The sequence below is a fragment of the Camelus dromedarius genome, chromosome 17, assembly GCF_036321535.1.
Source record: "Camelus dromedarius isolate mCamDro1 chromosome 17, mCamDro1.pat, whole genome shotgun sequence".
NCBI classification, from domain to species: domain Eukaryota; kingdom Metazoa; phylum Chordata; class Mammalia; order Artiodactyla; family Camelidae; genus Camelus; species Camelus dromedarius.
Window position 1 is genome coordinate 3,870,512 of NC_087452.1, and position 26,487 is coordinate 3,896,998.

Below are 26,487 nucleotides of genomic sequence, written 5' to 3' on the forward strand. Positions count from 1 at the left end.
GCCCTCCCCTCCCTACTCCCCTCTGCCGTCCCACCCTCAGCACCCTTCTGATGCCCAGAAGTCCCTCGCTCCCAGGGCTCCTGGACTTTGCTCAAGCCATTCCCACCACACACAATGCCCTTTCCTGCTCAGGACACCACTCTTATACCTCAGGTTCCCACTCAGGGGCCTGTTCCTCCAGGAAGCCCTCCTGGGTTCCCCTAGACCAGCCCTCCTTCCACAGAAGCCTTGCTCTGATGTTAAGAAAGTGTAGGGGCTGCTGTGGTGGGGTGGAGATCTGGGCCTGCGGCTGTGGGGATGGGCCCGGAGAGGCTCTAGGAAGCATTTGTGAGCAGGGAACTAGCTGGATTTCCTGTCCGGAGGCCGTCCGTCTACCAGCCCCACAAACGTTCTCGTTGTTGGAGGACTCTCAAGTGTCCCAAAGACCATCATGTCCACTCCCCTAGTCTTACAGTTGCAGAGTGGAGGGGGAGTCAGGCTGGGGGTCGTCCCGGGGAAGAGCTTGGCTGCAAGGTGACACCTGGGGACTCAGGGCTGTTCTCCAGCTGACAGGGAATTGTCTTGGCCTTTTGTTGTGGGTGATGCCGCTGGGTGTCCTGGCCAAATGCCAGCCCCGCTGTGGGTGGGAGGGCGGGTGGCTGAGTGCAAGGTAGGGCGCTCACACTCGCTCCCTGGGGGTATAGCTGGGGGCGTTGTTCAAGGGAGAAACCAGTTGGTGCCTGGCTGCTCCTTGACCAGAGTTGCCTCCCCCAGGATCGTGTGTGCGACGGGGCCAGCCCCAGGCGCGTTCTCGGACGTGGTGACGGTGAACGCCTCCAAGGAGGGCAGGTCACGGGAGCGATTCTCCTATGTGGTAAGGAAGGCTACAGCCTGCCCCCTGCCCACCCCGCCACGCTCGCCCCGGGCTGGCCTGAGGCCTGACCACCTGCCTTCCACCCCACAGCTCCCCCTTGTCCACTCTCTGGAGCCTGCCGTGGGCCCCAAGGCCGGGGGCACCAGGGTCACCATCCATGGGAACGACCTCCACGTGGGCTCCGAGCTGCAGGTCCTGGTGAATGATACGGAGCCCTGCACGGAGCTGGTGTAAGCCCCTGGGCAGAGGGCCTGGGGACGGGGGGTGAGGTGCTTGTACCAGCATCACCTGGGTCTTCACTGGCTGTGTCCCCTTGGCCGAGCCCCTTCCCCTCTCTGAGCCTCAGTTTCCTCATCTGGGAGCAGTATCAGTGAGAGGTGGGGAGCGTTGTGCCCAGCTTACAGCTGGTGCTCTGTCAGTGGCCTTAAGCTGCACTAACGGTGATGGTCGTACACAGTCTGAGCCCTCTGCTGGCCCAGGGGTGTGGTCCAGAACCTCCGGGTGAAATCCTTGTCTTTATTATGCACTTATGGACGGGCCTTGCTGTGGACCCCAAGATAAGCCCACCAGTCTCAGCCCACAGGGGACTGCACGCACTCCCACAGGAACTAGGAATGTCACGTGGGGTTGGGACTGGGAAAAGTCAGTGATTTCAGGGCCGTTGAGGGCAGAGCTCTCACCCAGGGTGGGAGTCGCGAGAGCACCTCTGGGAAGGCTTCTTGGAGGAGGAGGGCTGGGCCAGTCAGAGAAGGGAAAGTGTTCAAGGTAGGGTGGACAGCTGGAGCAAAGATGAGGCCATGAGGATGTGGGAACAAGATTTTTGTAAGAGGTGGGGGCCGGATGAGCAGGCCCAGAACCCCGGCCCAGTGCCCCGGGGCAGTGGAACGTTGGGCAGGGGGGAGCAGTGGGAGGCGGGGGCCATGCTGATGACACCTGCTGTCCCCCCACAGGCGCACGGACACCAGCATCACCTGCACAGTGCCTGGGGGCGCCCTGCCGGCCCCCGTGCCCGTGTGTGTGCGCTTCGAGCGCCGGGGCTGCGTGCGCGGCAACCTCACCTTCTGGTACATGCGGAACCCGGTCATCACGGCCATCAGTCCCCGCCGCAGCCCCGTCAGGTGAGACCCAGACCCAACCCCCAGGCCAGGGCCCTCTCTGGGCCTCAGGTGGGCTGACAGTGCTTGCTGTCCCCCCCACAGCGGTGGCAGGACCATCACAGTGGCTGGCGAGCGTTTCCACATGGTGCAGAATGTGTCCATGGCCGTGCACCACATCGGCCGGGAGCCCACGGTGAGGGCGGGGCCCAGGTGGGCGGGGTGGCCGGCGCCCCAACGGACCGGCCTCACCCCGCTACCTCTCTTATCTCTCTCTCCCTGTCTCTTTGCCTCTCTCTGTCTCATTAAACTCAAACTCTCATTTTTCCACGTCTGGCTGTCCATCCCCATCCCCTACCTTGGCCCGGGCCCTCCCACCAGCTCTGCAAGGTCCTCAACTCCACCCTCATCACCTGCCCATCACCTGGGGCCCTGAACAATGCGTCAGCCCCCGTGATCTTCTTCATCAACGGGCGGGCCTATGCAGACGAGGTGGCGGTGGCCGAGGAGCTGCTGGACCCCGAGGAGGCCCAGCGGGGCAGCCGGTTCCGCCTGGACTACCTCCCAGACCCACAGTTCTCCACGGCCAAGAGGGAGAAGTGGATCAAGCACCACCCCGGGGAGCCCCTCACCCTGGTCATCCACGTGAGTGCCCTTGATGGGCTGGGCTGGCAGAGCGGGCCAGGCTCAGCCACCAGCCTCACAAGCACCCCCTCTGCTCCCACAGAAGGAGCAGGACAGCCTGGGCCTCGAGAGCCACGAGTACCGGGTCAAGATAGGCCAGGTGGCCTGTGACATCCAGATCGTCTCCGAGAGAGTCATCCACTGCTCGGTCAATGAGTCCCTGGGCACAGCTGAGGGCCAGCTGCCCATCACAGTGAGTGGACGGGGCACTGGAGGCAGAGGCAGGCCTGGTCCCTGGCCCTGCCCCCAGGCCCGAGCGCCTGCCCCCTACCTGGCACGTCTCAGCTGAGCATTTTCCTGCTCAGAAGCTTAGACTCGGGGAGCAAAGCAGAGCCTGACCTCCCCCCTTGGTAGATGAAGAAACTGAGGCCCAAGGACTTAGTGACCTGGTCAGGGTCAGTGATTGGCCCCAGCTAGGCCTGATGGAGCTGGACTCTCAGAGGCCGTAAGATGTTGCCCTGTTCCATTTGCTCTACCCAGAGTCTGGGCTGCCGGTCCCCATGCAGAGTCACGGAGGGAGGGAGGGAGGCAGGAGGAGTGTAGAGCGAGCCCAGAAAGTGGGATCTCTTCTGCACCGTACCTGCCTGCATGCCTCCTGGGATGGGGAGCTCCCTCCCTCCCAGGCAGCACATGCCACCCCAAGATGGCTCTGACTGGGCGAGCTCCCTTCCACCTGCACCTTCGTCTGCCCTTTGAGTCCTCAGAACTGAGCTACACCCCTGGTCCTCGGGCAGCCCTCCAGATACTTGAGGACAGCGGCCAGGCCCTGTGAACTGCTCGGCCTCGGGCTCCTCTCAGGCTGTACTAACGATGACAGTCACCTACATCTGTTGAGTCTCCCTTCTGTGCCAGGCCCGGGACAAAGGGCTTAACAAGCATCTCATTTAGCCCTCGCAGCATCCCCAAGAGATGGGTGGGTTTATCTGTCTTACAGTTGTGGCATCTGAGGCTCAGAGAGGTTAGGGGACTTGCTCAAGACTACACAGTGAGGGAGGAGAAGAGGCAAGGGAAGTCCAGGGAACCTACAACCCCCTCCCTGTACCTCTGTGCAGATCCAGGTGGGGAACTTCAACCAGACCATTGCCACGCTGCAGCTGGGGGGCAGCGAGACTGCCATCATTGTGTCCATCGTCATCTGCAGTGTCCTACTGCTGCTGTCTGTGGTTGGTAAGGAGTGCCACCCCCCTGACATCTTGCAAGGCAGACCTACCCGCCCTTGCCCCGGGCTTTCTAAAGATCTATAGGCAGAAGGCAGAATGGGCCAGGGCACATTGAACACGGGCGTGGAGGTGGGAACGGGAGTGGCGTGAGGCGTACGCCCAGGGACGAGTTCCAGGCAGAGGGATTTGGGACCTTGTTCTCCAGTCCATAGGGAGCTACTGAAGGTACTTAGGAGAGGATTGTTCAGGGAAGATTAAGTTACACATGGGGTAGGCTATCCCACTATTAAAATAATGGTCATAGAAGTAATATATTCAATGTAGCAGAGAAATTAGAGCCCACGTATACTGCTGGTGGGAATTAGAGCAACTGCTGTGGAAAACTCTTGCAGTTCCTCGAAATGTTAAATGGAGTTACCATGTGACCCAGCAGCCCCCTTCCTGGGTATCTGTCCAAGAGAAATGAAAACATAAGTAAGTCCACACAGAAATTTGTGCACGAAGGTTCAAAGCAGCATTATTCATAATAGCCCAAAAGGGGCAACAGCCCCAATATCCATCAGCTGATAAATGGTTTATCCACCCAACGGTATATTATTCAGCCACGAAAAAGAATGAAGTTCTGACACCCTCTATAGCATGGATGAACCTTGAGGATGTCATCTGAAATGAAGGATGCCAGACATAAGAGACCACATACCGTAGGATTCCATTTATGTGAAATGTCCAGATGGGTAAATCGATAAAGACAAAGCAAATTAGTGGTGGCCCGGGGCTGGAGGAGGGGGATGGGTACTGACTACTTGTGGTTATGAGTCTTCTTGGGGCAGTAAAGATGTTCTAAAATTAGACAGTGGTGACAATTACACAATCCTATAAATGTACTAAAAGCCACTGAATCGTAAGCTCTGCATGGACGGAGTACACGGCCCGTGCATTATATCCCAATAAGGCTGCTTTTTAGAAAGTAACACATTCAGTGTAGACACTTGTGGGGCAAACTGGAGTAGAATACATGTTAATTATATATATATATTTTTATATATATCATATGTATGAGATTACATCCCAGAAAGGAATTAGAATACAATACTGCTTTGTAATCTTTTAAATTCATAATCTTTCTTAAGTCACAAGTAATACCTGGTCATTGTAGAAAGAACTGAAAATACTAAAAAGAAAACAGAAATCACCCACAATTTTCTCATCTAGGGAAATCCTCTGTTTACTATGATTTTAAATACACAGAAACACTTCTTATAAGAATGAGACAGGGAGCCTTAATTTCCTGGCCATTTCCCAAGCCTTGGGCCCTGTAGTTTTCAGCCCCCCAAGCAGGGGAGGAAGTGGGGCTGAGGGCAGCGGCAGGACCCCTCCCTTCAGGCCCAGGCCCTCCCCACGGCCGGTGCCAACAAACACCTGACCCGCCGCCTCTCCGCTGCCCACAGCCCTGTTTGTCTTCTGCACCAAGAGTCGCCGCGCCGAGCGCTACTGGCAGAAGACGCTGCTGCAGATGGAGGAGATGGAGTCTCAGATCCGAGAGGAAATCCGTAAAGGTAGCGGTTGGGGACCACGTGGGACCTGGGCCTCAGCTATGCCCCCCGGGAAATGGGTTTGAGAGCCACTCACGGTTGCCATCCACCAGGCTTCGCGGAGCTGCAGACGGACATGACGGATCTGACCAAGGAGCTGAACCGCAGCCAGGGCATCCCCTTCCTGGAGTACAAGCACTTTGTGACCCGCACCTTCTTCCCCAAGGTCAGCTTGACTTCTCTTCTCTGGGCTCTGATGACCTAGGGGGCAGTCTCACGTCAGTGGGGACAGTTGGCATGTGCAGCGTGGCCCCTGGAGCAGAGCGAAACCTGCACACCTGCCTGTGGCAGCCTGGCCCCACCCCCCACCCCGCCCAGGTTCTCCCTGCTTTCCTCCCCTGCTCCCTTGATATTTAACGGTCTGTGCAGAAGCCAGCTGCCAGCCCCACCTTCCTCCTGGGGTGCCGGGCCTGCCTCTCCTCTCACTGAGGGATGAGCAGAGGCCCCAGCTCACAGCCATCCTCTCTCATCTCTGGGCCCCTTCCCAGCCAGGCCTCTGTGGGCCCCCACATCTCCACCTCCTGTCCACTGCACTCTGCTCCATCCCTCCCTTCCACGCCGCCCCTTGCTGTTCCAGGGGCTGCTGCCCTGTCTTCACCCTCCCAGGCCTGTCGGGAGTATGTGCAGTTGGCCAGCACCCTTCTCTTGCCCTGTCCACACTGTTCTCCACACAGCAGTCACAGCAAGCCCACGGAGTGGTCCCTGCAGGCTTTTCTGCCTCAGTTTCCCCATTCCACACTGAGCTGCTTTTGCTTCCCCTGAAGCCCCATGTGTTCTGGTTCTGCTCCTTTTCCTCCAGGAAGCCCCTTGGGACTCCCCTCCTCTCCTCAGAGTCCTGTGGCCCTGGGGGTGCCCTCTGCCTCTCTTTCCTTTAAAGTGGGCTTTTCCATTTGTCGAGCGGCCCTGGCAGGAGTCAGGGGAGCCTGCAGCCCTGCTGAGACGCTCGGGGTCTACCTCCACAGTGCTCCTCCCTCTATGAAGAGCGCTACGTGCTGCCCTCCCAGACCCTCAACTCCCAGGGCAGCTCCCCGGTGCAGGAGACCCACCCACTGCTGGGAGAGTGGAAGGTGAGTATCCTCCCACCCCCTGCACACACACATCCTGGACTGCCTCAGGACAACCCTGCCTGCCTCTGGGCCCCACTGTCCAGCTCATCTGATCCATTGATTCTAATCATGGGGAGTTGGGAGGAACCTGTCATTGAAAGGTAGTGAGCCTTCCGTCCCAGGAAGTATTCAAGTGTCATTCAGGGTGTGCTAAGTGCCAGGCCAGGTAGAGAGGGAAGAGGATTGGGTCACCCTGGACATTCCCACTCCACCTGCTGCTTAGAGAATGGAAGGTGAGAGGGTTCCCCACTCAAGGATTCTGGGTTACCTTCAGGCACTTTTGCCCAAGCCCCACTTTTCACGTCAACTAAGCCACTGTTCCCAGTCACAGGAAGTTAGGAGGCATCTACCACTAAGAGGTAATGAGCTCCCCATCCCAGAAAGCATGCAAGGAGCCATTCAGGACATCATAAGTGCTGGCTCCAAGGCCAGGCAGAGACCCTGGACCCCTGTGGACACCCGCCTCTGACTGCTTCTGCAGATCCCTGAGAGCTGCCGGCCCAACATGGAAGAGGGCATCAGCCTGTTCTCCTCCCTGCTCAACAACAAGCACTTCCTCATCGTCTTCGTCCACGCGCTGGAGCAACAGAAGGACTTCGCAGTGCGAGACAGGTCAGGTGGTGGGGCTCCGGGGAAGGGGCTGGGGCCTGTCAGGGGCCATACAGCCAGTCCTGGGTCTGCCTGGCCACTTCCAAGGCTGGGCAGTTTGAAAATCACTGTGTCCTCTGGGCAGCTGGCATCTCCCCAGCATCCGGCCCTGGAGGTCCTGAGACCCACCCATACTCTTCCCCTTCCTGGTCCTGGAAGCCCAGGACATGGTTCGTGGGCCTTGTGGTTGCCATGCCTGTTAGAGAAGGTAGCCCTTTCTCCAGGGAGGTTTCAGCCACACTCACCCATCCGTGTACAGTGACGAGGTGGCACCTGAGCCCCTGCCGCGTGGTCCTCAGATCCCAGGGCCTCATGGTATGGTCGGTCCACAGGTGCAACCTGGCTTCCCTGCTGACCATCGCGCTCCACGGCAAGCTTGAGTACTACACAGGCATCATGAAGGAGCTGCTGGTGGACCTCATCGACGCCTCGGCCGCCAAGAACCCCAAGCTCATGCTGCGGCGCACGGAGTCCGTGGTCGAGAAGATGCTCACCAACTGGATGTCCATCTGCATGTACAGCTGCCTGCGGGTGAGGCCGCTGGGGGACGGGCACCTGAGCGCGGGGCAGCCGTGTCACCGCCAGAGGGACCGCCGCCTCCCCAGCCTTTCCCTCAAGATCTGACTTCACTTTATCCTCCGCTGACTGCCAGGAGGGATTATGTTCTTAGTGCAGATGTGGAAAGAGTGGCTCAGAGCGGGCAGGGGCAGGCCCATAGGATCCCTTATACGGATGTGGGAACTGCGGCTCAGGGGAAGACTGGCTTCCTGCAGGGGCTCAGAGCAAGCCCAGGACAGAACAGAGGACGTGTTAGGGCCTTTGTTTCAGAAGAGTATTTTCTCAGCCCTCACAGCCTCCCTGGTGTGCCTTTGGGCCACTGCTCTGGGATCAGGAGCTAATTCAGACCCAGTTCAGAGCCTAGAGGCTCTCCCAGGCTTAGTGGAGACAGATGCGGAAACAAAAATACAAGTGATGAATGCCTCACAGCAGATCTCAGCTACTGACTGAGGCTTCTGACCTGGCTGGAGGGCTCAAAGGGGCTTCCAGAGCAGGGGACCCTAAGCTGAGACCTGAGGGTTCAGTAGGAACAACGCAGGTAAAGAGTTGGGTGGGGAGGGTGTTCCAGGCTTTGGTGACAGCATGGGAAAGGCAGGGAGGAGGGAATGTTCATGAAAGAAACGGGAGGAATCCAGCAAGTCTTTCTGAGGAGAGAGAAGGCCAGTGGGGCCAGGGCCTTACGCATTCTGCCAGAAGCACCCCCATTAGGGCTTTCCTGCAGGACAGGAGTTGCTCAGCCCCTGGTCTTGTCCCACTGTCCAGCTGCCCTGTGTGGAAGGGACCAGGGAGTTGTCTGGACATTGTGGGGAAAAGGCACAGGCCTGGCTAGAACCAGGGCCTCAGATGTCCTGGGTTTTAGTCCCACCTTTAGCACAAACCAGCTATGGGACCCTGGACATGGCATTGCCCTCTCTGGGTCTTGGTTTCCTTCTGTCAAATGGGACCTCTGCGCCTAGAGCTCGTGAGGGCCAGGTAGCCTGGAAGAGCCCCGTTAGGCTGGGCCTGCGGAGGGGCATGGGGGTGCTCCAGTGTCTGCCGGCTGCCTCATGTGGACCGCCGCGGGGGACCAAGCTGCCGTAGGGACCATACGAGCTGTGGCGGACTCGGGACCCGGCTCCCTTGGCCCTTACATGGCTTCAACAGGCCTCCCCTCTGAGCCTCTGTTTCCTGGAACTCCAGAAAGTAGGGCATCAGGGACTCCCACCCCTAGACCTGGAGAACTGCTGCCTTCACAGTCTTTGCCAAATTTGCCCAATACTATTATGTACTTGATTTAAAGAAGACAATCAGCTCACCATTTTTACCTAAATATCCTCCATAAATGGAATACATGGGTCACTTGCTGTAAAACGACCATGAAAATTAACGCACGGCTGTGACCGGCAGCCCGGGCCCTTTCTGACTGTGTGCACTTCATGAAAGGAAGCCTGGTGGGGGCAGGGGTGTTCGAGGCTCTCCACACTCACCAGGCTGTGATTTGGGTTCTCTAAGGCCACGTTTGTGTTCCAGTTCCATCTAAGCTCATTCTGGAGTCTTAGCAGAGTCACAGGCTTGGGAGGCAGCTGATTTGGGGTTCGAGTCCAGCTCTGCCACTTCCCTGCTGGGTGACCCTGTGCAAGTTGCTTGCCCTCTCTGAGCCTCAGCAATGAGGCTGACATCCTGTACCCAGAAGGGTGGTTGGGATGATGAAAGGAATGAGGCTGCCCACAGCTGGCGGTGTTCAACCTTAGAGTGTGTGGCGACCCCTGGGGTCGAGGGTGGGAGTGAGGGGGCGGCACAAGGATCCCACAGGGAGGATGTTAGACAGGCAGCCTAGGTAGAGGAGGGTGGTGAGGGCGTTCTGGGTGGGACAAAGGCTTGGGGACTGGAATCTGGAGGGTGGGCGGGCTGGAGGCAGCGGGGCTCGGCCTCTGACAGCCCCTCGCCCTTCCCAGGAGACGGTCGGGGAGCCGTTCTTCCTGCTGCTGTGCGCCATCAAGCAGCAGGTCAACAAGGGCTCCATTGACGCCATCACCGGCAAGGCCCGCTACACGCTCAGCGAGGAGTGGCTGCTGCGCGAGAACATCGAGGCCAAGCCCCGCGTGAGCGCCCGCCCGCCTGCCCACCCCGCCCCCCCGGCCCCAGCCCCCCCGCCCCCCCGGCCCGGGGCAGGGCGAGGGGCGCCCCCTGACCCTCCCCTCTCTCTCGTGCAGAACCTCAACGTGTCCTTCCAGGGCTGCGGCATGGACTCGCTGAGCGTGCGGGCCATGGACACGGACACGCTGACGCAGGTGAAGGAGAAGATTCTGGAAGCCTTCTGCAAGAACGTGCCCTACTCCCAGTGGCCGCGCGCCGAGGACGTCGACCTGGGTGGGCCGGGGCTGTGCGCTGCTGCGGTGGGCAGGGCTGCTGCCACTCGCCACTTGTGCCCTCACTGTGGCGCTGGGGACACGGGGACGATCAGCCCGGGTGCCCGTCAGCCGGGAGCTCCCATTCTGGGGGGAAGCGGGGCCTGCGGTGTGAGGACATGGCAGGTGACGCCAGGCGGTGGGGAGTGGCTGCCCCAGCAGCTCTGATGTGCCCAAGACAGCCCTGAGGGTGAGAATTTTCCAGAGCTCCTGCTCTGTGCCCACCGCCCGGCCACCCTCTCCCGCCCCCATCTTGCAGCTGGGGGAGGAGAGGCTCAGAGAGGCGCGGGTGCCCCGGTTCTCTCCCTGGGCGGCCCCCCCTGACGCCCTGCTCCCTCCCAGAGTGGTTCGCCTCCAGCACGCAGAGCTACATCCTGCGGGACCTGGACGACACTTCGGTGGTGGAGGATGGCCGCAAGAAGCTCAACACGCTGGCCCACTACAAGGTGGGCCCAGCCCTGCCGCCCCCACCCCCCACCCCCGACCTCCGACCCCTGACCTTCGCCTCTCCCCCCTCAGATCCCTGAAGGTGCCTCCCTGGCCATGAGCCTCACAGACAAGAAGGACAACACGCTGGGCCGAGGTAGCGCTGGTGGACATGGGGAGGGTGTCTAGGCTGGGCCGGGCTGTGGCCTCCGTGGTGGGGGCAGGGGCCGAGCCAGTCCTCCTCGCCGCAGAGCTGCTCGGGCAGGGCCTGTGGCCAGGCCTCCTCAGGGCTGCTTTCTGCGGGCAGTGGAGAGAGGCCCCGGGAGGGTGGGATGTGGTTCCAAGAGCTCTGGGCAGCTGCCAGGCCATCTGGGCTTTGGGCTGTGTCCCTGCCTCAAATCCCCCATCCACACCCTCGGATGTCCCGGGCCTGGGTTTCTGGGGTCCCCTCCTGAGGTCAGGATCAGGGTCTCAGTCTCTCCCAGCAGTTTGGGAGGTCTGGGCTGGGGGTGCATGGGACAGGGGCCCCTGCCCACTCTGAGGGCCTCACCCGTCTCCCTCTGTGACTGTCTCTCCCTCTTCCTCCTGGCACCGTAGGTTTGTCTGTCAGTCTGTGTCAGAGCCTCTCACGTTCTCTCTGCCTCGTTCTCTGGGTCTCTCTTTCTGCCTTCTCTCCGCATGTCTCTTTGGCGCTTTGCATTTCACTCAGTTCCTTTCTTCATCTTTTTCATCTCCATTTGTGTTTCTCTTGTTTATTTATTGTGTGTCTTTTTCCTCCCGCAGTGAAAGACTTGGACACAGAGAAGTATTTCCATTTGGTGAGTGCTCTGCCTCCCTCCGGCCCTGGGGATGTCCGCCCCACAATGGGTGTGGGCTTGGCTTCCTGCCACCCTGGGCCTCTGGGGGCCATGCTCCCCAATGCTGGGAAAGGCTGGGGTGGGGGGTGGGAAGGGGTCCGAGGGAAGCAGGGAGCCTCGTGTGCACACACAGCACACCTAGAGCCAGGTGCCCATGGGTGCAGGACAGGACCTCCCACGGGGCGGCTGTGGTTGGTGCCAGCACTGCCCCCTGCCCCGGCTTCCCAGGTGCTGCCCACGGATGAGCTGGCAGAGCCCAAGAAGTCCCACCGGCAGAGCCACCGCAAGAAGGTGCTCCCGGAGATCTACCTGACCCGCCTGCTGTCCACCAAGGTGGGTCCCACCTCATCTCTGTGTCTTAGGGAGGCTGCCATTCACTCCAGGGGGTCAACTGTGAGCTCATGCCTTAGGGGCCTTGGGGTGGGGGGAGTTCTTCCCCTGTGGGGCCCGATGAGCTCTGGGATTAGAGGCTGAGGGCCCTGGGTCTCACCTGAGGAGGGGTTTGCTCCCAACATGAAGGGTGCCCGCTGATGACATCACTGTTAGCCGGTGTGACAGAGAGGGCAGCAGAGGGCCAGTGATGCCCCAAGGCCACACAGCTCAGACAGCAGAGTCACACCAGACACCCACACCCTGGCCCACCAATTCCCTGCTCTATGTCCCAGTCCTTAACACCCCTGTGGGGTAGGTTTCACTGGCCCATTTCACAGACAAGAAAACTGAAGTCCAGAGAGGCTACATGCCCAGCCTGATGCCACACAGCATCCCCATTTACCCAGCACTCCTCAGTCCCAGCACTTGGGCTCCCCACAGCTGCCAGGGGTACCTGCTAACCTCCTACACATGGTCCTGAGCGGATGGTGGCCATCTGGTTGCTGTGCAGGGCACGCTGCAGAAGTTTCTAGATGACTTGTTCAAGGCCATTCTGAGCATCCGTGAAGACAAACCTCCACTGGCCGTCAAGTATTTCTTTGACTTTCTGGAGGAGCAAGCCGAGAAGAGGGGGATCTCAGACCCCGACACCCTGCACATCTGGAAGACCAACAGGTGGGGGCCAGTGGGTGGGGGGGCTGTGCTGCTTCACTGTATCACTGGGGGCAGCAGTGGTGCAGGGGCTCAGAGCCTGATCTCAGCCCACCTGCCTGGGTTCAGTCCCTCTATGCCATTCTAAGCTGTGTGGTCTTGGGTAAGTGACTTAACCTCTCTGTGCTTTCGTTTCCCCCAGCTGTAAAACTAGGGCAATAAACGTAACCCACATGAAGTCTAAGAATTAACTAGAAGTGAGCATTATGTAAGTTTTGCCCTTATCACTACTCTCCCGTCACCCGTCTTGGGTGGGCACCGTCAGCTCCATTTTACAGATGAATATACTGAGGTTTGTGGAGATATGCCTGCCCCCAATCGCGTCCCTCCTTTGAGGCACATCTTAGCTTTTAGGGGGATCACAAACCCCAACCAGAAGTTGTTGAAAACCTCAGCCTGACCCTCAGGGGAAAAAATGCCATAGACCCAGAAGTTTCTGTGGAGCTCCAGAGGCGTCTCAGAGCCCTTGCAGGGTGGGGTCCTTAAGTCCCAGGCCACCTAGTAACTGGGGTGGGGGTTACTAAGGCTTTGGCCTCCTGAGGCCGAGGATCCAGGCCCCGCCTTCCCTCAGCCCTTCCTGGTGACCCAGCTGGTGGTGGACTTCCTGCAGCTGAGCGAGGGCTGGAGGAGGAGCCGTGGGCTGCCGGGCAGGGCAGGGGGAAGCGGGGGGGCTCCTAATGAGAACCAGGACCTAGCTTGGGGCTCTTGCGTGAGAGTGGGTGGCTCTGCAGGGGGTGGGGGCGTGCAGTGAGGATGAACTCAGGCTCCCGCGCCCCAGCCCAGCCCTGCTCCACGCAGGAACCTGGCACCCAGCCCTTGTGCCACCCCAGTGGCCAGGGATGGTCACCAACCCATTTGTGGAGGAGCAAACTGACTCATCTCCACCGGCTTGAGGGGCAAAGCCAGCCTGTCCTCTGAGCCTGCCCGCCTCCCTGTCGCGAGCCTCCTCCGTGGCCCTTTCTCTGCTGCCGCCCTTGGCATGGACTCACGCTGCCTCTGTTCCCCCCACCCTCCTACAGCCTTCCTCTCCGGTTCTGGGTGAACATCCTGAAGAACCCACAGTTCGTCTTCGACATCGACAAGACAGACCACATTGACGCCTGCCTCTCGGTCATCGCGCAGGCCTTCATTGACGCCTGCTCCATCTCCGACCTGCAGCTGGGCAAGGTGGGCGGCACTGGGCGGGTCACCCTCCACCACGGGGGTGGACGGAGATCTTTACTGGAGGGGAGCCAAAGGAGCTCAGGTCTGGGGGATGCGGGACGAATGGGGTCATCAGGCGGGTGGAAGACTCCCAGAAACTGGCACCTACAGTCTGAAACTACATGGCTGCAGGCCAGCCGCACCTGCCTCAGGTGTGCCCAGCACCACCAGCTCCCAACACTGAGGCCACAGAGCCAGGCTGGGAGAAGCCAGCGTGAACATGGAAAGCCTGCTTGGTCCGGCACAGCATCAGAGAACCAGCTGGGCTCCAGGCAGCGGCCCTGATGGTCAAGAGACATCCAGTGGGCACTGAGTGGAGGGGTGGGCAGAGGGGGAACAGGTGACCAAGACCTCTCAGCACACGCAGGAGGGAGAGCTGAGGGATCTGTCTGCAGGGAGAGGAGCCAGCTGGCTTCAGAGGGCGGGGAGGACAGAGCAGCGTTCCAGGCAGAGGGAAGGGCTGGGGTGGGGCAGGGAGGCACGAAAGGGCACCGCATGCTGTGAGCATCGATGATGGTAGAGTTAGACCTGGCCTGGCGTTTACCCCTGACTTTCAGGGGCAGGCCATGAGAGACAGAAGATGCCATCGCCTCTCACATACTGTCTCAGAAGGCAGGAAGCCCGTGGCAGACAAAGAGCTGGGAGCATACTTGGCCCGCTGGTCTTTCAGGCGTAGGAAGCCTGTGGCGGGAAATACTCCACTGAGACAGGCTTCCAGAAATCTTAGCCACCAAGACCCATAACCCTAAGCAAAGATGCAAACAAAATAGCCTGCGTGTCTAAGAGCTGGCATGAGCCCAGGCACTTTGCCCCTGAAAGTAGATACCCCTCAAGTTCCACCCTGACGGCCACATAGAAAATAGGGCAGGGGTTCCACGTACGAGGGCAGAGAAGAGAGGGGTGGGGAGCTCCTGGTCCCAAGCCTGCAGGGCAGGGCCGTGCAGTGAAGGGGCCGTCTGTGCGGCGGTAGAGACGAGGGCACGTCCAGAAAAAGACCGATCTGTTGGCTCCACCCAGTTCTTACTGCCTCTCTCCTCTCTGCCCAGGATTCGCCAACCAACAAGCTCCTCTACGCCAAGGAGATTCCCGAGTACCGGAAAATCGTGCAGCGCTACTACAAACAGATCCACGACATGACCCCGCTCAGCGAGCAGGAGATGAACGCACACCTGGCGGAGGAGTCGCGGGTGCGGCCAGCTCCGCGGGGGCCTTGCTGGGCCCTGGGTGGGGGTGGCGGTCCCGGGACTTGGCCATCCATGAGCGGATGTACATAAGCAGCAGGTCATGGCCTGGTTTTGACCGTGGGGTTAACCACCCTCCCAACTCTTGCCTCGTCTTTCCTCATAGAAATACCAGAATGAGTTCAACACCAACGTGGCCATGGCAGAGATTTATAAATATGCCAAGAGGTATCGCCCACAGGTGAGTAACCCCCGGGGTGAGGCCCCCACCGTCGGGGCCACGACACCCCCATTTCAGCCCTGCCCACCTCCACCTGCTCAGGCACTCACATCCCCAGGACGTTTGTGCTTTGGGGGTGTCACCGGCAGTGGAAACGCAGGCTGTGTGTTCCCCCACGATCTGCAGTGGGACCCGTGGGGCCCAGGACATGGGCTATGGCCCAGCTGCCCCTCGCCTCCCCCTCAGATCATGACCGCCCTGGAGGCGAACCCCACGGCCCGGAGGACGCAACTGCAGCACAAGTTCGAGCAGGTGGTGGCCCTGATGGAGGACAACATCTACGAGTGCTGCAGCGAGGCCTGAGCCCGCAGCAGTGGGGCGGGGGCTGAGGAGCGCCACCCGCTGCTTCTCTCTGCTCCCAGTGCCTCTGACTCTGGCTGGGGAATGACTGACCAGAGGCAGCTAGGGTGGGGGACGAGGGGCCTCTCTGAGCCAGGCAGAGGAGCCCCTGGCCCTGGCCCCTCAGGCACCGTCCCCTCCCACCTGCCCCCAGACCCGGCCTCTGGGACGGGAACGCGAACGCCGCAGCCCATCCCAGGTGAGGCTCCTGCCGGCCACGCAGCACAGCCTGGACGGCGCCCCCACTCCCCCCGCCACGGCCGAGGGTCCTGCCCCACGCGGTCCAGCGCCAGCGAACCAACCTGCGGGCCACGGGGCCGCCTGGCCCAGAGGCCGCAGCCGGAACCACTACCTCATCTAACCTGGCGGGGGGGAGGCCCCCTGAATCAGCCCTCGGTTGGTTTCTGCTTCAGCCACCGAAACATTGTTCCCGTCTCCCCTCACCCGGAGAGGACCTGCCACGCACGCGTTCAAGCAGTGTCATATTTTGGTTGCTCGAGCTGCCGCTGGTGGCAGGGCCGCGCCCATTGCCCGCGGGGAGGCTCCAAGGCCGCCCCACGAGCTGGGCAGGCGGAGGACGAGGGGACAGGCGCTGGGCGATCCTGGCCTCGAGGGGGGAGGCTGCGCAGCACCAAGGCTGTAGCTGGGCTACTTGATCTTGCTGGAAGTGTTTCTAAAGATAGCACCAGTTTTTTGTTTTTGTTTTTGTTTTTGTTTTTTTTTAAAAAAAAGCTTTTATATATTAAAAAACTTAACACGCGCCAACTGTGAATAGCTGCCGCTCGTGCAGAGGACCCGGGGAGGGGTCCCCAGGGGCTCCCAGCACAACACTGGAAACGACTGCTCCAGGGACGGGCAGACCTGGCAGAGACCCCCCGCGGCGCTCAGAGAAAGTGGCCCTTTCTGAGCTGTCAGAAGCGCCGTCTGTGCTGGCCCGGCCACCGGTGCAGCCCCACCTGGCACTGGATAGGCTCGGGGCTGCGCGGGAGGGGGAGGCTGGGATGCTCTGGAACCTTCTTTGTAATAAAAGCCTGATAGGAAAACCTGCCGTGGGCCCCATTCCTTTGTCCTGCGGTGGCCAAGGCAAGAGATGGCCACGCGCGCAGCAGGAGGGAGGGAGGGGAGCTGGCCGAGGGCCCTGCCCAGCCCGCCCTATGAGGTGGGCAGATGCTGGCTCCGCTTCTGAGAAGGTTCGGGGGCAATGCGGGCTGCCTACTTGCCTCGGGCCTGGCCCTGCCCGCCGTTCCCGGGGCTGTGGGCACGCACAGGGCCTCCAGGAAGGTGTCACAGTTGCTGGGTGCCACCCTCCCCTGGGTGGGCCCTGCTGCTCACTTACCTGGTTAACAAGCCTGTGAGGAACACAACAATGTCCCCATTTCACAGCTGCAGAAACTGACTCTAGCACAGCTGAGGAGTCCCCCAGGTCACGGCAAAATGAAGACACAGAGCAGCTTGCAAGTCCCCTCATTCCTCCGTTCCGTGCTGCCTCCAATGTGTGGGGAGCCCCAAGGTTACCGCCCTGGAAAGAGAGCTGGTGTTGACACCCTCGCCCTGAATCTGTCAGGGATCTTGAAAAACATGTATCGATCACCCCATTTTTCAGATGAGGAAGCAGGCAGTTTCCCCCAGGCTGGTGTAACCCTAGACTCAGAGCCCATCATGTGGGCCCAGCAGATACCACAGAGACCCCCCGGCCACCCAGCTGCCTCTGGGCCTGAGCTGGGGCTGTGGTTCACCCCTGACCCCGGGGAAAGGTCACTAGAGGACCCTATCCAAATTGGAAGCGGCTTAAGTTTTTTCCTTTTACGAAGGAAAAATAATCACACACATTTATCAGAAGTAAGAACTAGGCCAGAAAAATCCATACAATTTAAACAAAATCCCCCAAATACCAGTTCTAGCATTAATGAGAAAACTGAGAAGACAAAAGTAAACAATTTTTAGCTTTAAAAATAGCCTTTTCCTGTAGTGCCTTCTAGGTGGAGAGAGATTCTTTATCTCTTCAAATTTTCTATTCTGATCACTGACGCCTTTTTATTAAGCAGCAGATTTTCTAATTTAAGTTATTGACACATTTGATGGTTTTTTTTTAAGATGTGGAGGGTGTGATTCTAGAATGAATACGTTTTCTGCCAAAATGTCAGCAAGTAGGAAAAGCAAGAAGAAAATAAAACTCCTCTAACCCATCCAGGGTTAACTTAATACCTCAGAGAACGCTGCTCCCAGCTCCAGATCTCGTGCCTGCCTGGCTGGGGGCTGAGGAGTGAAAAATCAGGATCAGGGTGTACTCACTATTTTGCAACTGCCTTTTCCCCCATGCGACAATTCGTCAGTAACGTCTTTCTATGGCATTAAATATTCCACCGCCTGTTCTAATGCCTGATTAACATGCGACTCCTTCTTGAAGTTTAAAAACACATTTGCAAATGGAGGAGATCTCTAGTTTCCAGGGTCATTTCTCAGCACAGAAGCTGCCATACTTCTGTGAACCACCCCCAGTCCTGGGCTGGGGCCCTGAAGACTTGCCTTCAGCGGCAGGCATCCCTTGGCTCTGTCGCAGGGTCACCGGAGGTGGGAACGTCGGTGTAGTGTGTCCCCTCAAGCTGGGAGGAGCCTTTCCCGAGTCTCATGGGTGCTGGATGCTGCCAGGTCAGGGCTACCGGCCTGCCTCCAGCTTGTGGAGGCAAGATGCCCAGGGATGCTCACCCCGCCCAGAGCCTGCCCGGGGGGCCTCCCACAATCAGACCGCCTTCGTGAGAAGCGCCAGCCCAGCACCCAGCCATCTGCTCCCCATGCCCCTCAAGGCCCTGCTGGAAGTTACATCACAGATACTCCAGAGAAGCCATCAGCACAGCTAGACAGCCTCACGTGGGACTGGGAAGGAGAGGGTGGCATTGAGGGAGGGGCAGGAAGGGAACAGTCTGATGATCCATGCTGGGCTGCCTCAGTTTCCCTTTGTGCCTCATCCAATGCCCTCTTCCCAAGTCCCACCCAGTCTGCCTGCGACACCCTTCAACTCCACGTCCTTCCCCCTCTCGCCCTCCCTGACTCAGCCGTCTGGACCATCTCTCTGCAGCCTCCTGAATCAACGTGCAGGCGTTTAGCTGTGTGGACCCCAAATTGTGGACTCATCACTGACCCCTTTCTATCCCATCTCTCAGCAAATCCCACTCACCCTGCTCAAACACCTACCCAGAATCCACCACTTCTAACCCCTTCCACGACCAGCCCCACTTCCCCTGGACCATCGCAGGGGCCTCCTCATGGGCTCCTCCTGCTGCCCATGTCCCCCTGTGGTCACTCTGCTGCTCACTGTCCTCTAATTGTTTCTCATCACAATTAAAATGGCACCCAAAGTCCCACTGTGGCCTACAAGTCCCTCAGATCTAGCCCTTGTCTACTCTGCAGCCCATGTCATGGTCATCCACTGCTGCATAACAAACAGCCCTATACATTTATGTCACTGCTGCATCTGTTATTGGGGCAGGGACCAGCAGGGAAGGCTGCCCTGGTTCCACGTGGGGTCAGTGGGGCAGCTCCACTGGGGCTGGAAGATCCGGCGCCAAGATGGTGCGCTCCCATGCAGGCAAACTGGTGCTGGCTGCTCAGGGAGCTCAGCTGGGGCTGAGAGCTGAGGGCCCTTGACTTGTCCCCACCAGCTGCTTGGGCTTCCCCACAGCATGGGGGCTGAGTCCTCTGAGCAAGCATTAAAACAACAAAAACAAAAACCCACACGCAGGAAGTAGAAGCTGCCAGTCTCCCGAGCCCTGGGCCCAGAAACTGTCCTTATGTTTCCACTTTTCTCTATTGGTCAGCCAACCACACAGTCCAGATCCAAAGGGCAGGGACGCACACCGACACCACCTCTCCACAGGGGAGAGTGTCACAGATGTTTTTAAAGCAACCCAGACCTCATCTCCAGTCACTATCTCCATCACTGGGCTTTATCCACAAGGTCCTCCCTGCAGCTCCTCGAGCCTATCCTCTGTGTTCCCACCCCAGGGCCTTTGCACCCTCTCTTTGTTCTGATTTGCGCAGGGCCCACAATCATGCTCAGTAACTAGCTGAATGATTTCCAGCTCCTTTCAGCTCCTCTAATCCCTCCTCTCTGCAGCCACAGGGCTCTTTCTAAACACACACCACATCAGTCTCTTCCCTGCTTATAACACTCCCTGGTTCCCCACTGCCCCAAGAGAAAGTCTGCCTTCCCTCGTCTGCCCCTCCACACCTTCCTGCCCCATTCCCCAAGGCCCAGGGGTTCCTGTCACCCCTCCCTGACCCATGCTCCTCTCAAAGCCACAAATCCCCCTCCATCCAGCCCCACCCCACATGCTAGGCCCTCTGCCTGCAATGCCTTTCCCCTCATCTGTCTGGCAATTCCTGCTCATCCTTTAAGACCAAAAGCTGCCTCCTCCAGGAAGCAGTCCTGGATCTCAGGCTGGCTTAAACACCTCTCCTGCGTCTCCACGGCCCCGTGTGCCCTTGGATCCCTATCCCCCAGGACAGGAGTGCCTATTTGGGCTCCAGCCCTGGATGGTCCAATCCTTGGACCTCAGCCTCCTCCCTCACAAATTTGTGGGAAAAAAACTTTATTGATAAATAAGTTACTGTGAAATAAATAGAGTGATAGGTTTTTAGAGGAATAAAAAAATAGAATCTCAGTCTCTCTCCACCCCGCCCCTAGCTCTCGCCTTCTGCCTTCTTACTGGCCGCTCTGGACGATGCGGTCTTGGTGGGAACACCAGGCCTTCTCGGGACCTTGGGGGCCTCTGCCTTCCTGGACAGTCGTGCCGGCTCCATCTTGGACCCACCGCCCTTGGGAGGAGCAGGGGCCTTGGCTTTTGGCCTCTCCCCAGCACCCTGGGCAGCGGCCTCTTTAGGGACCTTGTTCCTCATCTTCTTTTTGTCTGTGGAAGCAACACCATTCTCACCCTGTAAGAAAGGAATCCAGGAATGGGGTGGGGGCGGTATAGCTCGGTGGTAGAGCATGTGCTGGTCCTGGGTTCAATCCCCAGTACCTCCGTTAAAAAAAGTAATAATAATAAAAGATAGCAAGCCAGGAGCAAGGTGACTGAGCACGGCGGGGCGCACAGCCCAGAGCCCATGAACTTCGGGTTAAAATCCCAGCTCGGAGTGGCTTTAAACCAAGTGACCTCACCTCTCTAAGCCCTAGTCTCTTATCTATAAAATGTGAGTGGTGACCCTCAGGGCCCTGGCGGGCCAGAGAGGAAAGTGAACTGTTACCCATCCCTGGCCAACCGACCCTTCCTGGGCTGAGCAGGGGACACCTGAGCCCTGGGCTGTTCACGCTGGAGACCTGGGCCAGGGAAGTCGCCCAGGCACCTACCTTGGTGGCTGCGGGTTTTGAACTCTGACTCCCAGCTTTTGTTTTCGTGTGGACCTCGACATCTGCTGGAAGAGGGGACAGAGTAGGGGAAGGACCCCTTTCAGGAAGAGCTGCTGGCAGGCAGAAGTTTCAGGCCCCTGCAGGCCCCGTCCTGCCCGGGGCCCAGTCCCCACTCTGACACTTGCAGGCTGAGTGACCTGGGGCAAGTTGTTTAGCCTCTCTGAGCCTGGGTGCCCAAGTCTGCAACCTGGGAGTAGCAGCAGCTCTCCCAGGATGGTTGGAGGATGAACTGGACCGTGAATAACCAGCCCCCAACACGGTGAACAGCTCCTTACCTGCCCACACCAAAGGCCCCTCACAGGGGGACCAGCCTCTAGCCTTTAGCCCATCTTCCACCGGTGGCCAGAATACACTTTAAAAAACACCCCGGGCCCTAGCTGTCCTCTGTTCAGACTTTCTGTGGCTCCTCCTCCTCCTCCTCCAGATCAAGTCCAGGCTCCCACTGCCCTTCGCAGCCTCCCCTCCACTTCCCCCCCCTCACCACAGACAGAATGATTTGCACTTCCTCTACCTTCTTCACGCCTCCAGGTCTTTGCAAGAGCTGTTCTGCTGTCTTCAGCACCTCCTCCAGGAAGCCTCCCCTGATCCCCCTCAGAGGTGTGTCGGACTCCTCCTCCCTAGACCCACCCACTACGAGCTACCACGCGTTCACAGTCTGTCCAAGTCCAGAAAAGTGCTCAGGGCACATTGACTAGAAACCCCCTCCTTCTGAGCTGGCCTCTCCACCCCACCTGGTGTGCTGCGGCTGCCAGAAACCCCATCCCCATGCCCTTCTCTCACTCCATTCACCCCCCTACCTTGGAGGCTTCCTCTGCCTTTGACCTTTGACTTCCCGCCCGGCCCCCTGGCATTGGGAGGGGCCTGCGCGGTCTTGTCCGGCTGCTGGGAGGACGTCCTGGCCTTACCCCGTCTTGCCTCTTGGTCCTTGGTCTGGTGGTCTTTCCTGGGGGCCTTCTCCTTAGCGGCACCTGGCTTGCAGGGAGCTGTCCTCTCCTCTCCTGGCTTCCTGGATCCTTTTCTCAGAGCCCCTGGGTTGGGAGGGACCTTCTTTGCCCCACTAGGTTTCTTGGGGTCCTTTCCCTTGGCTTGAGCAGGTCTCCTGGGGGCAGTCATGGTGGCCGCCTTCCTGGTCCGCATCTTCCTTTTGTGGTTGGGAACTAACTGGTGAGGGAGAGGACAGGGTGGGATTGAAAGCAGAGGTCCAGGTGTCTCACACCCGTGCACCCTCTGTGAGGCTCAGAGAAGACCCCATTCTAAAGGAGGGGGTGAAGGAGGCGGCCACGAGCTTGGGGAGAAGACACAAAACCGTCTCGTAAATGCCAACTGCCAGCCATGCCTTCCACACTTCCATGCGCCCTGAGGGAGGGGGCTCCCAGCCAGAGCTAGGGGACCCCAGTCTCCAAAACTCACCCAAGTTCCTCTCCCTCCCTGTGCAGGCGGCCGCGAAATTGCTCCTCCTGATTCGGGGGGGACAGGCACACTCCCTCCCACATCCCATACCCCTGCCCCTGGAAACCTCACAGCCAGGCTTCTGGGAGCAAACTGTGCACAGTGTGAGCCCTGACTGGGGCCACTGAGATGCTAATCTACAAACCTCCCCTGACCCACCACCCCCATCCCCCCATGGACTGTGGCTCTGACTCCCCGTCCCCGGCCCACACCTCCGGGTCCCCATGCCTCCCTTCTGCGCAGCTGGACATAGAAAACTTAGAGGTCAGACAGCTGGGAGTGCACAGCTTCCTCCAGTGCCCCCCCCCACCCCCGACACTAGCCATGCAGCTCGCCCAAGTCTTCCCTTTCCCCCGGCCTCAATCTTCCATCTTAATGATGGGGTCGTTGGGGGAATGTGAGAAGTAGGGGGATTCAAGGGTCCCTGGCAAACAGGTGGTCCCTGCCCTTCTAGAACTCGGCTCTGATGACGTTGCTCCCTGCCATCCCTGACCCCTCATGGCTCCCCGTGACCCACCAAGACCAGAAACAATCCCCACCCCCAGCACACACCCTCCAGACCCTTCCCTGCCTCCCATCGCCCTGGCCCACTTTCCTGGCTGGCTCCCAGTCACACACACCCCCGGCGCCTCTCTTGCTCTCCTCCACTGCACCCTGTGCACCTGGCCTTGCCATGGCTGGTGTCCCAGCTCTGACCAGTGCCCCCGAGTTCCAGGAGCAGGGACTCCCTGTGCTCAGCCACCCCATTACCACAGGGGTTGTAATTCGTAGGCTTAGAATGTTCCACGGCGTTCCACGGCAACTGTCAGAGGAACTGCTTCATGCTGGGGCACGGTCGTGACAAGACAGACCTCATGTCTGGGCCCCCAAGGTTCCCTGGTGGCAGCTGGCCTTTACAATGCTGGGATTCGACTTTGTGCCAGATCTGCCCTTAGCTCTGAGTGACCCTGGACAGGTCGCCTCTGGGGCCCTCCCCCTTGAAACAGGAGGATGTGGTGACTCAGGGCGGTGTTAGCCCTGTTTTGGATACATCAGGTCTGGAGCCAGAGAACTTGGGGAGCAAACCCCAACTCTGTGACCTTCTAGAGCCCAAGGTTGGGTCTACACCATCCGTGTAAGGAATTTCAGGAAGGGGCCATGGACACCAAGGACCCAGAAGTCAAACACAGCCGAGATGGTCTCTGATTACTCAACACACCCCACAGGGACAGAGGTGGCCGCAGCAGAGTGACCAGGGCCACACAGGGGCTCAGATGGGACACACACTCCACCCTTCCCCGGGGAGGGGGAGCCTCTGTGAAGACAGAGGAGGAACAAGAGGAGGCAGGAGGAGGCGGCCTCCTGGCAGGGGAAGAGCACATGGAGGCCGGGAAGACAGGGCTGCAGTTCAAGCCCCGGGGCCAAGTTCGCTGCACCCTGTGGCCCCCGCCCCCGCCCAGCGGCTCACTTTGAAGCTGCCCGTGGCCCCCCTGGCCCGGGAGTTGGCGGGCCTGACGAGGAGGCCGCGGCGCATGCCGGTGGCCAGGGCCTGCTTCAGCAGGTACTTGAGCCGGAGGACGTCCACTGTCGGGTACTTCTGCAGGATGTAAACCTTGATGGCGGCCACCGAGGTGCCGCGGCGCTGCTCTCCGGCCTGCAGCGCCTCCAGCACCATGCGCAGCACCGGAGGGTGGCGGCGGGGCAACCGGGCGACGCTCCGGGCCGGGCCTGCAGACAGACAGCAGGACATCACTCGCAGCCCACAGCGCCCTCAGGACGGGCCCATGACACATGCACCCACCCGGTGCTGGCCAGGCCCCTCAGTGGGGTGGGGGCAAGCGGCCCGGGGAATCAAATACACGCCCCTCACCCCTGGCCCAGGTCGGGCCCCTGCCCACTGGCCTGGGAGCAGAGGGCGGGGTGCGCTGCTTGGCCGGCCACTGTCTCCCAGGGCCACCGAGGGGCTGGGCTCCAAGCTCCACCAAGCTCACTGAAAACATTACAGATTTCTTTTAATAAACAAACCTAAATCAGCTCAGTTGTCTAGATCTAACCACAAGTTTGCAGGAAATGCAAGGGCCATGGCATGAGCTCAGCAAAACCCAGACTGTGAGGAACTCTCCAGGACGCATGGCCTGGTTTCCTCCACAAATAAACAAGGAGGAAGAAGGTGGAAGGGGCCCAGAGAGGAAGGAGCTGGAAGGGACCCTTCAACCAAATGCAGCGTGGGGGCCTCGCTCAGACTCAGAGCTCCACGCGAACAATCCGACTGGGGACTAAAAGGCTCCTGGACACAGGTGAACACTGGCATATTTGATGGTATTAAGGATGATGCTGTTTCCGGTGTGCTAATGGTGTTGCAATTATTTTGTAAGAAGTTCTTCTCTTTTCAAGATAAATACTGGACTGTTTATAGGGGAAATGATAGGTCTGGCATTTGCTTTGAAATAGAGCAGTAGGTGAAACAAGGGTGGTCATGAGCATTTAGCTGTCGGAGTCGGATGATGGGTCCAGGGGGTGGAGTATGGGGTGGGGGGGTCACTGTATCATCCACTCTACTTTTGTATCCGTTTGAAAGTTTTCATCATAAAAAGTAACAAAAGAATTTCACTCCTAGGTATATGCCCAAGAGAAAAGAAAATATACGTCCACACAAAAATGTGTGCACCAATGTTCATAGCAGCATCCTCTCTAAAAGCCCAAAAGCAGAAACAAAGCCGAAAGTCCATAAACGAATGGGTGGATAAACACGATGGGGTACAGCCATGAAGTGGAGCGCTGTCCAGCCAAAAAAGGAATGAAGTGCTTTTGAAAACATCATGTGGAGTGAAAGAAGCCAGTCGCGAAGAGTCATGCAAGTGTGTGACTTAGTTTATATGCAAAGACTGGAAAGGGCAAATCAGAGACAGGTAGTGGATTACTGGTTGCCAGGGGCTGGGAGGCAGGTGAGGATGGGGAGTGACTGCTAACTGGGACAGGGTCTCTTTTAGGGGGAAGAAAATATTCTAAAGTTGACTGTGGGGACAGGTACAGAACTGTGACTATGCTAAACGTCACTGTACACTTCCAGTGGGCGAATCGCATGGCGTGTGAATTACTGAGATATCTCAATAGGCTGTTTTTCCCCAAAAGTTGCCAAGGAGAAAAGGATCAAGGGGCAAAGAGGGAGAAAGGGTGAGAAGTGGCTGTCACACGGTAAAGGTATACAATTGGTTTAAATATGAAACCCAATTTAAATGTAGTGTTTAGAAATGTTAATTTCTAATCAATTTGAAAAAAAACTGAAGACTCAAAGTAATCAAGTGGCTAAAATATGTATTTAAAAAAAAACACATTTTATGGCTCAAAGACTTAAACATAAGATGAGACACTATAAACCTCTTAGAAGAAAACATAGGCAAAACATTATCTGACATAAATCTCAGCAATGTTCTCCTAGTGCAGTCCACCCAGGCAGTAGAAATAAAAGCAAAAATAAACAAATGGGACCTAATTAAACTTAAAAGCTTTTGCACAGCAAAGGGAACCATAATCAAAACAAAAAGACAGCCTACAGAATGGGAGAAAATATTTGCAAAAGATGAGACTGACAAGGGCTTAATTTCCAGAATATATAAACAGCTCATACAACTTAATAATTTAAAAAAAATCAAACAACCCAATCCAAAAATGGGCAGAAGACCTAAACAAGCAATTCTCCAGCGAATACATACAAATAGCTAACAGGCACGTGGAAAAATGCTCAATATTGCTAATTATCAGAGAAATGCAAATCAAAACTACAATGAGGTATCACCTCACACCAGTCAGAATGGCCATCAGTAAAAAATCCACAAATGATAAATACTGGAGAGGGTGTGGAGAAAAGGGAACCCTCCTACACTGCTGGTGGGAATGCAGTTTGGTGCAGCCGTTAAGGGAAATATAGAGATTCCTCAAAAGACTAAAAATAGGCTTACTATATGATCCAGCAATCCCATTCCTGGGCATATATCCAGAGGGAAACTTAATTCAAAAAGATACATGCACCCCAATGTTCACAGCAGCACTATTTACAACAGCCAAGACATGGAAACAACCTAAATGTCCATCGACAGATGACTGGATAAAGAAGATGTGGTATATTTATACAATGGCATACTACTCAGCCATAAAAAAGAATAAAATAATGCCATCTGCAGCAACATGGATGGATTTAGAG

General features: G+C 57.9%; 2 protein-coding genes and 2 long non-coding RNA genes across 8 annotated transcripts in view; 1 reads left to right on the forward strand and 3 right to left on the reverse strand.

Moving 5' to 3' along the window:
- The window catches only part of PLXND1 (plexin D1), a 48,965-nt gene extending 32,471 nt beyond the window's left edge, over positions 1 to 16,494 (forward strand). For 2 of the 4 annotated variants that reach the window (XM_064496225.1, XM_064496228.1), the window contains exons 14-36: positions 754 to 853; positions 944 to 1,083; positions 1,804 to 1,971; positions 2,053 to 2,143; positions 2,329 to 2,592; positions 2,675 to 2,824; positions 3,684 to 3,798; positions 5,240 to 5,347; positions 5,437 to 5,549; positions 6,346 to 6,450; positions 6,971 to 7,101; positions 7,470 to 7,668; positions 9,630 to 9,776; positions 9,888 to 10,044; positions 10,425 to 10,528; positions 10,602 to 10,665; positions 11,292 to 11,326; positions 11,594 to 11,698; positions 12,249 to 12,412; positions 13,468 to 13,615; positions 14,698 to 14,838; positions 14,999 to 15,073; positions 15,155 to 16,494. In XM_064496225.1, the coding sequence (XP_064352295.1) occupies positions 754 to 853; positions 944 to 1,083; positions 1,804 to 1,971; positions 2,053 to 2,143; positions 2,329 to 2,592; positions 2,675 to 2,824; positions 3,684 to 3,798; positions 5,240 to 5,347; positions 5,437 to 5,549; positions 6,346 to 6,450; positions 6,971 to 7,101; positions 7,470 to 7,668; positions 9,630 to 9,776; positions 9,888 to 10,044; positions 10,425 to 10,528; positions 10,602 to 10,665; positions 11,292 to 11,326; positions 11,594 to 11,698; positions 12,249 to 12,412; positions 13,468 to 13,615; positions 14,698 to 14,838; positions 14,999 to 15,073; positions 15,155 to 15,415 (3,085 nt within the window). In that variant the 3' untranslated portion in view covers positions 15,416 to 16,494. Of the gene's footprint in view, positions 1 to 753; positions 854 to 943; positions 1,084 to 1,803; positions 1,972 to 2,052; positions 2,144 to 2,328; positions 2,593 to 2,674; positions 2,825 to 3,683; positions 3,799 to 5,239; positions 5,348 to 5,436; positions 5,550 to 6,345; positions 6,451 to 6,970; positions 7,102 to 7,469; positions 7,669 to 9,629; positions 9,777 to 9,887; positions 10,045 to 10,424; positions 10,529 to 10,601; positions 10,666 to 11,291; positions 11,327 to 11,593; positions 11,699 to 12,178; positions 12,413 to 13,467; positions 13,616 to 14,697; positions 14,839 to 14,998; positions 15,074 to 15,154 lie in introns of those variants that run through there. The other 2 variants (XM_064496226.1, XM_064496227.1) reach the window with 2 other exon arrangements.
- Positions 5,174 to 9,635, reverse strand: LOC135323326 (uncharacterized). 2 transcript variants are annotated; one of them, XR_010384760.1, is made up of 5 exons: positions 9,162 to 9,635; positions 8,377 to 8,462; positions 7,383 to 7,692; positions 5,421 to 5,584; positions 5,174 to 5,298 (listed from the first exon to the last, which is right to left on the reverse strand). It is a non-coding gene; the product is annotated as an uncharacterized LOC135323326 (long non-coding RNA). The 2 variants fall into 2 exon arrangements; XR_010384759.1 differs by having other exon boundaries at positions 7,383 to 8,462.
- LOC135323327 (uncharacterized) lies at positions 10,617 to 12,333 on the reverse strand. Its single transcript, XR_010384761.1, has 3 exons — positions 12,200 to 12,333; positions 11,059 to 11,298; positions 10,617 to 10,805 (listed from the first exon to the last, which is right to left on the reverse strand). It is a non-coding gene; the product is annotated as an uncharacterized LOC135323327 (long non-coding RNA).
- Positions 16,495 to 16,783: 289 nt separating the features above from the next.
- LOC105093091 (histone H1.8) lies at positions 16,784 to 24,036 on the reverse strand. The gene is made up of 5 exons (XM_064496834.1): positions 23,755 to 24,036; positions 21,764 to 22,019; positions 20,799 to 20,863; positions 20,158 to 20,383; positions 16,784 to 16,970 (listed from the first exon to the last, which is right to left on the reverse strand). Exons 1-5 carry the CDS (start codon positions 24,034 to 24,036, stop codon positions 16,963 to 16,965), a joined length of 837 nt encoding a protein of 278 aa, XP_064352904.1. The 3' UTR covers positions 16,784 to 16,962.
- Positions 24,037 to 26,487: the final 2,451 nt, after the last annotated feature.

Bases quoted from the DNA above. Each gene is read 5' to 3' on its own strand.
- LOC105093091 (XM_064496834.1), bottom strand. From the start codon at position 24,036: ATGTCCTGCTGTCTGTCTGCAGGCCCGGCCCGGAGCGTCGCCCGGTTG. The intron at 22,020-23,754 runs GTGAGCCGCTGG...CTCCCTCACCAG, and splicing joins GGGCCACGGGCAGCTTCAAA to TTAGTTCCCAACCACAAAAG. The intron at 20,384-20,798 runs GTAGGTGCCTGG...CCTTTCTTACAG, and splicing joins CAAAACCCGCAGCCACCAAG to GGTGAGAATGGTGTTGCTTC.